Source organism: Engraulis encrasicolus, chromosome 8 (assembly GCF_034702125.1).
Source record: "Engraulis encrasicolus isolate BLACKSEA-1 chromosome 8, IST_EnEncr_1.0, whole genome shotgun sequence".
Taxonomy (NCBI): Eukaryota; Metazoa; Chordata; class Actinopteri; order Clupeiformes; family Engraulidae; genus Engraulis; species Engraulis encrasicolus.
The window spans coordinates 15,180,012-15,188,240 of NC_085864.1; the positions used below are offsets into that span (position 1 = coordinate 15,180,012).

Consider the following 8,229-nt stretch of genomic DNA (forward strand, 5'->3'; position numbering starts at 1 on the left):
AACATTGTATGTATTAGTGCTAATAGCTAAAATAAAGTGTTACCGTATATTTTAATAGATGATAATCATTAATGAATACTTAGTAACAGTCAATTACGTGCCAATACATACGTATTACGTTCTAATGCACATTAATCTTTGTGGAGCATGTACTTGTGTCGATTATTCAAAACCATCACTAAACATGAACTAATATATAAATCACACAGAATATTTTTTTTTGTTTTAATATGGGGGAGGGTTGGCTTACACTATGATGTCATCTACGGTCTCGTCAATGATTCGCTTCACGCGATCTGCGTCATCCACGGATATCCCCTGAAGACCAACGCTAAAGGATGCATTACGCGTACTGCCATCATACCTAAACACACACACACACACACACACACAGACACACACACACACACACATTAGAGATCCCCTCAAGACCAACGCAAAAGGAAAGCCACACGAGTGCTGCCAGCATACGCACNCACACACACACGTACACACACGTACGCACACACACACTATACACACACACACACACACACACACACACACACTATACACACACACACACACACTATACACACACACACACAGCCACTATACACACACACACACAGCGAAGCCTGATGCGTACTGCCATAATACCTAAGCTCACACACTGTGTGTGTGTGTGTGTGTCTTACCCCACCAAGGAGGAGAAGTCGGAGCCAATCCCGGGTTCGACCAGTGTGCGGTAGAACGGAGAGTTGGGACCCGTCACCATTAGCGACGACAAGAGATTCAGGACGAAGCTCTCAAACACGTCAGTAATGCTAAACAAAACAAATATTACAATATTACAATTATTCATTATTAATATGTCTTTTTAAAACTGAAACGTGTGTATGTGTGTTTGTGTGTGTGTGTGTGTGTGTGTGTGTGTGTGTGTGTGTGTGCGTGTGTGTGTGTGTGTGTGTGTGTGACGTACTCTCCCAGTAGGTAGCTGACTGTGAGTGTGTGTTGCTTGGCGGGATCGGGAGCCATGGCATCGGGTCCACAGCACACACTCGCTTCTCTCTGAAACACACACACACACACACACACACACACACACACACACATACTCTACACACACACGTTTATATCAGATATATATTATACAGTGGTGCTCATATGTTTACATACCCCAGCAGAATATACGGTTTCTTGCCCATTTCTCACAAAATATGAAGTATTACACAAAACCTTTTTTTCCACTCATTGCTAGTGACTGTCTTAAGACATTTATTAGCAATATTCTGTGTTTACTCTTTCAAAAGCATGATTACAACCCAAACTACCCAAATGACCCTGTTCAAAAGTTTACATACCCTAGTTTCTGATGCTGAATATGGCCCTGTTTAACATCAAGGACCGCTCTAAATTGTTTGTGGTAGTTGTGGATAAGGCTCTTAATGTTCTCAGATGACAAAACAGCACATTCTTCCTGGCAGAATGGTTGTTTCCTATAATATTTTTGGGTGTCTTGCTGGAACCTCACATTTGAGGTTTCCCCTGAGTGGCTCAATGATGTTGAGATCAGGAGAGTGAGACGGTCGCTCAAAAACTTCATTTTATTCTTTCTGAAGCTAATGACGGATTGATTTGGCTTTCTGTGTTGAAATATTGTCATGTTGGCATGTCCAAACAATGGACCATGTGCAGTTTCAAGGCTGATGTGTGTCAAGTTTCCTCCAGTATTTTTCACAGGGCAATGTATTCATCATTCTGCGAGTATGGACCAAAAGTATAGTGCATTTTTAACTCAAATGCCCCCATGACATCAGTGGTCCATGACCATGTTTCAGAGAAGGGATGGTGTAACTTTCATCATAGGCTCTGTTGACTGTTCTCCAAATGGTACTGTTAATAGTGGCTGAAAAAAGTTCCATGTTGATCTCATTTTTCCAAATGACTTTGTCACAGGCATTCTGATGCTTCTCACTATGCTATTTGGTGTATCATATGCAAAATAACACGTTTGCATTTTTGTAGTAATGGCTTTCTCCTGGCAACCCCCAACAGCCCATCTTTCCTCAAGTGCCTCTTTGCTGTACAGTTTACAAATTTTTTTCATGTTGTCCTATATTTCACCTGAAGTTATTTTTGATTGTCCTATGCCTCCTGAGCAATTTCTCTTGCAATGATCATTGCAATGCAATGATTCCCTTGCCCAATGGCTTGATTCCAACCAAACCCCCTCATATTGCATTTCTGAAGTGAAATTCCAACAGTGACAACATGACAATTTTTCGACACAGAAAGCCAAATCAACCCATCATTAGCTTCAGAAAGAATAAAATGAAGGTTTTTGAGCGACCATCTCACTCTCCTGATCTCAACATCATTAAGCCACTCAGGGGAAACCTCAAATGTCAGGTTCCAGCAAGGCACCCAAAGATATTATAGGAAACAACCATTTTGCCAGGAAGAATGTGCTGTTTTGTCATCTGAGAACATTAAGAGCCTTATCCACAACTACCACAAACAATTTAGAGCGGTCCTTGATGTTAAACAGGGCCATATTCAGCATCAGAAACTAGGGTATGTAAACTTCTGAAGAGGGTAATTTGGGTAGTTTGGGTTGTGATCATGCTTTAGAAAGAGGAATCACAGAAAATTTGTAATAAATGTCTTAAGCCAGACACTAGCAATGAGTGAAAAAAAAGTTTTTTTGTAATCCTTCATATTTTGTGAGAAATCGCAGAGAAAGCGAATATTCTGCTGGGGTATGTAAACATATCAGCACTACTGTATGTGTGTGTACCGGTGTGTTCCATGGTGACTGTGCGGGCACGGCCGTGTCAGGCTGTATCTTCTGGAATCGAGAGAGAGCCTCCTCCTCTATCTGCTGCAGGTGCTGCTCCAATGGCAGATCTCCATATGTGAAAAACCTGTGGAGTAATACAATTTAATAGTAGTTAATAATTACTACTGTCGTGTGACCGCTATAAATTGTAGAAAATTATAGTCAGGCAACTTTTGTTTTTGTTTTTGTCTTTATCGACTTTATTTGATAGGACAGTGTGAGAGGTGGACAGGAACCGGAAGAAGGGTCGGCAAAGGACCCGGGCCGGGAATCGAACCCAGGTCAGCTGCGTAGCAGGTGAGTGCCCTATCGGTTGGCCACGGCAGGGCCTGGCAGGCAACTTTCATGCCATTAAATGAGCACATTAGGAAGGCTCAGGGAAGCCTCCAAAATATCCCAGTTCTTTTATTTTAGGCCCACATAGGCCCAAAGAGCTCTGATCTCAGATCAGTGTTACCTTGCGTTGCTGGGGTGATAGTGTGTCTGATGAAACTCCTTCAGCTGTTGCCAGGTCAGGTCTGTGATGGCTAACGGTTCCCCTCCAGACACGTGGGCATATGTGTGGTCCGGTAACAGCAAGTTTTGGAGGTGCTGAGCATACAACTGCTCATTATTTGACTACAAGGAAAAAACAATACAATTAACATTTATCATTATTGTTTTACACCCAGCACCCACATTATTTTCTGTAGCAAATGATAAAAAGATACTACTGGTGTGCGTGCATGTGTATTTTGGCGTGCGTGCGTGTGTGTATTTGCGTGTGTGTATTTTGATGTGTGTGTGTGTGTGTGTGTGTGTGTGTGTGTGTGTGTGTGATGTGTGTCTGTCCTTACGAATGCTCCCTTCATCTCGTTAAAGACCACCCCTTTGAAGACCAGAGGGGATGAGGGATCCTGCGTGTCTGCGTTCTCCAAGCGCCATCCCTCCTGCCTGTCAATACATCATAAAACACCACAAAAGATTGCCAATACATCACAATATATCACACTATATACCAATACCAGCCTGTCACTACCAATATATCAATTCTTCAAAATTCTGCACTACAAGACTACTGAGAAAATATCAGCAATATATCGCAATATATCAGGATATCTGTATATGAATATCAGTCATCAGATATGTAATATCTGTTTTGATGAAGTTGATGAAGCTGTTTTGATGCGGTTCGATGACGCTAATGATGAGGTGGAGGCTTTGAACTATGGCAACGTGCACAGCCAGGAGAGCTCTCGAAGAAAACTCTCACACTCTCTCGAGCGCTCTCTCTCTCGGACTTTCTGTCTCTCCACTAAAGTCTAGTTCTCTTAAACAGAGGAAAAAGATGGCGTCCAGGTAGGCTGAAACACACACACACACACACACACACACACACACACACACACACACACACACACACACACACACACACACACACACACACACACACACACACACACACACACAGACACAGACACACACACACACTGAGTGTTACCAGAAGTCTTGTTCTCTTAGGCAGGGGAAGAAGACGGCGTCCAGGTAGACAGAGAGAAGATTCTGGAAGTCTTTGGGGTTCTGGGTGGAGAAGGGATACATGGTGTAGTCACTGGCTATGGAGAGAAAGAGAAACAGTACATATGCATCAAGAGATATGCCACACAAAGATTCACCCACACACACACATACATACACACGCACACCAAGACGCACACCAAGACGCACACACGAGCGCACACACGAGCGCACACACGAGCGCACACACGAGCGCACACACACACACACACACACACACACACACACACACACACACACACACACACACACACACACACACACACACACACACACACACACACACACACACACACACACACACACACACACACCTGTGAATGCGTTCATGAACGTAGAGAGGGATCTGTTGAGCATCTTGAAGAAGGGATCACGACACGGAAACCTGATAGATAGATAGATAGATAGTTACAGATAGATAGATAGTGCATGAAAGAGGGAGAAAGAGAGAGAGAGAGAGAGCTAGCAAGAGAGAGAGAGAGAGAGAGAGAGAGAGACAGAGAGAAAGAGAGAGAGAGAGTAACAATACAGTACAGTCAAGTATCACAATGTCGTAGAGAGCACACACATACACACACACACCCCATTCAGAGTCGCACCCACACACATTTACAATAATGCATGCATGCACGTACGCATGCAGACAGACAGACAGACAGACAGACAGACAGACAGACAGACAGACAGACAGACAGACAGACAGACAGACAGACAGACAGACAGACAGACAGACAGACAGACAGACAGACACACACACACACACACACACACACACACACACACACTCACTCACCCACCCACTCACCGTTCAGAGCCGCAGAGGACGGTGTGTTCCAAAATGTGAGGCACCCCGGTGCTATCCATAGGAGTGGTGCGGAGCTGGACACTACACACACACACACACACACACACACACACACACACACACACACACACACCATTGTTTAGTAGTGCACACGAGTGCTATCCATAGGAGTGGTGCGGAGCTGGACACTACACACACACACACACACACACACACACACACACACACACACACACACACACACACACACACACACACACACACACACACACACACACACACACACACACACACACACACAGAGACACACACACACACCATTGTTTAGTAGTGCACACGAGTGCTATCCATAGGAGTAGAGCTGAACTGGACACTACACACACACACATTGTTGGTGACCATTTTGGAATAAATTATAGAAGTCCGCAACACTGTTAATGCTCCCAGTGATTTATTTGCACGACGTTTCGGACCTTCGTCCTTTCTCAAGTGCAACTTCGGTGACCATTTTGGGCCATTTGTAGTTCAATAGCCACATCTTACAATAATGGGTTTCAATGGGAGAAAAGACCATACGGTAAATGGCTACCTGAAGAGGTTGTTAGCATCATCGCGGGCCGCGTGAAGATATTTTGCTCCAGTGGCGTCATGCTCAAGTTTGACGGCAGTGAGGAAAAGATCAGGAACAGAGGTCACCTTGATGGACACACACACACACACACACACACACACACACACACACACACACACACACACACACACACACACACACACACACACACACACACACACACACACACACACACACACACACACACACACACACACACACACTTTAATTTACACACATTACGTAATTAACATGTATTAATACACACACATTAATAACACACACAGTGAATGAGACGGACCTGACACACACACACACACACACACACACACACACACACACACACACACACACACACACACACACACACACACACACACACACACACACACACACACACACACACACACACACACACACACTTTAATTTACACACATTACGTAATTAACATGTATTAATACACACACATTAATAACACACACACACACACGCACACAGACATCAATCCATTCATAGCCATAGCCATTCACAGCCAGTCTCAATGGAACAAAAGACTACAAATGGCTACCTGAAGACTAATACCAACACTAATGGAGGGCATGGGTTTGTTGAGGTGGTATTAGATTGCGGAGGAGATGGGCTTCAGATCAGAGGGTTGCAGGTTCGAATCCCACCCTTCCACTCCCTATCTCACTCCATGGCTGAAGTGCCCTTGAGCAAGGCAACTATAACCCCACACACTGTTCCAGGGACTGTAACAAATACCCTGTAAAGAACTTTAAGTCGCTTTGGATAAAAAGTGTCAGCTAAGTGTAATCTAATTTAACGTAATACAGTTTGTTGTCATGGCATTGCTAGTGATAGGGGCACAGGTTTGTTTACTTTGAATAAGGGGGACCCCATTTGGGACTGCCTCCTTGCACTGGCAAGGCATCAATGCAAATGTGTTGTGTGCAGTGAGCACTGTGTGCTGTGTCAGGGCTTTCACATTACACTTAGCTGATGCTTTTCTCCAAGGCAACTTAGTTATTTACAGTGTATTGGGTACAGTCCCTCCCTGGAGCAGAGTGGTGCCTTGATCAAGGGCACTTCAGCCATGGAAGGGAAGGGTGAGTTTTGAACCGGCAACCCTCTGATCTAAAGCCCATCTCCTTAACCGTTCCACAACTGCCACACACACACACACACATACACACACATACACACACACACACACACAGTCCTGCCACCTCAGTGACGGTGAATCCATGAATCTTCTGTCCGATGGAGTATTGCAGCGCTCTCTCTGGAGCTGAAGACAAAGACGAACTCCGACATCGACCTACAACACTTTAACACACACACACACATTTTACTTCTTATGAAAGCCCACACTTTTCAAAATTGATCACTCACACACACACACACACACACACACACACACACACACACACACACACACACACACACACACACACACACACACACACACACACACACACACACACACACACACAATGCAATCGCCATTCTTGGGGACTGGGGTGGCACTGGTTAATTACGGCCCCCACCAACCTGTACTGTATTGCATGCTGTGTAATGTGTAGTATTGTGTAGTGTAGTATGTAACAGACACACAATGCAACTTTTCTGCACAATCTCGTTCATTCTAACCAGGTCGTTTTATTAAAAGACTTGGAGCTTAACTTCATCTCTCTTTCTTTCTGTCTCTCTCTTTCTCTCTCTCTGACACAGACAGACACAGATACACACACATAACGCAACCAATGCTTCTGTAGCCTACGTTTTTTTTAGAGAGAGAGAGAGAGAGAGAGAGAGAGAGAGAGAGAGAGAGAGAGAGAGAGAGAGAGAGAGAGAGAGAGAGAGAGAGAGAGAGAGAGAGAGAGTAGCAGCTACAGACACTTCCACAAAGTGTGTGAGAGAGGAGACTCTTACCTTAAGTCACGGAAGCGACGATACAACCTCGCTCCGTATTTGAACATCTTTCAATCTCTCGCTGGTTCTCTCAATCCCTTTCTCTCGCCAACTCCGACCTCTAAAAGAAAACTTGTGCACTGAGATAGGCAAAAACACTTAACACTATATCAATACACAAACAACACAAATAGCTATAGCTTCATTCTCCTCCCAGCAATGTCGTGGGTGCTTGTAAAACTGATGTAATCCACAGAAACGGCCGCAAAGTTCAGTACATTCATTACGAAAAAGTCATTCTTCACTTGTCACGTTGTTTTGCTGTCAAAGTCGCATGTTGATGACGCAAGACGTTTTGAACGTGGTGGCGTCAGAGGCAAAACACAGGAGTCTCCAAATACGCACACACGCACGCTCGCACAGAGCAAGAACAGTCAGAGCAGTCAGTTAGGCATATAGGCTAAAGCTTGTCTAACAAATTAAGTGTTTAGTTGGCTTTTAAATCTGCAAATCTAAGCATT

The 8,229-nt window shown here is 44.3% G+C and overlaps 1 protein-coding gene across 1 annotated transcript in view; it reads right to left on the reverse strand.

Annotated features, from left to right (window-relative positions):
* The window catches only part of pitrm1 (pitrilysin metallopeptidase 1), a 17,290-nt gene extending 9,377 nt beyond the window's left edge, over positions 1 to 7,913 (reverse strand). The window contains exons 1-12 of the mRNA XM_063205043.1: positions 7,730 to 7,913; positions 7,024 to 7,123; positions 5,773 to 5,879; positions 5,184 to 5,264; positions 4,693 to 4,763; positions 4,302 to 4,416; positions 3,658 to 3,754; positions 3,279 to 3,439; positions 2,780 to 2,906; positions 962 to 1,050; positions 678 to 806; positions 251 to 364 (exon numbers count right to left, since the gene is read on the reverse strand). Of these exons, the coding sequence (XP_063061113.1) occupies positions 251 to 364; positions 678 to 806; positions 962 to 1,050; positions 2,780 to 2,906; positions 3,279 to 3,439; positions 3,658 to 3,754; positions 4,302 to 4,416; positions 4,693 to 4,763; positions 5,184 to 5,264; positions 5,773 to 5,879; positions 7,024 to 7,123; positions 7,730 to 7,776 (1,238 nt within the window). The 5' untranslated portion in view covers positions 7,777 to 7,913. The remainder of the gene's footprint in view (positions 1 to 250; positions 365 to 677; positions 807 to 961; positions 1,051 to 2,779; positions 2,907 to 3,278; positions 3,440 to 3,657; positions 3,755 to 4,301; positions 4,417 to 4,692; positions 4,764 to 5,183; positions 5,265 to 5,772; positions 5,880 to 7,023; positions 7,124 to 7,729) is intronic.
* Between the last annotated feature and the right edge of the window lie 316 nt (positions 7,914 to 8,229).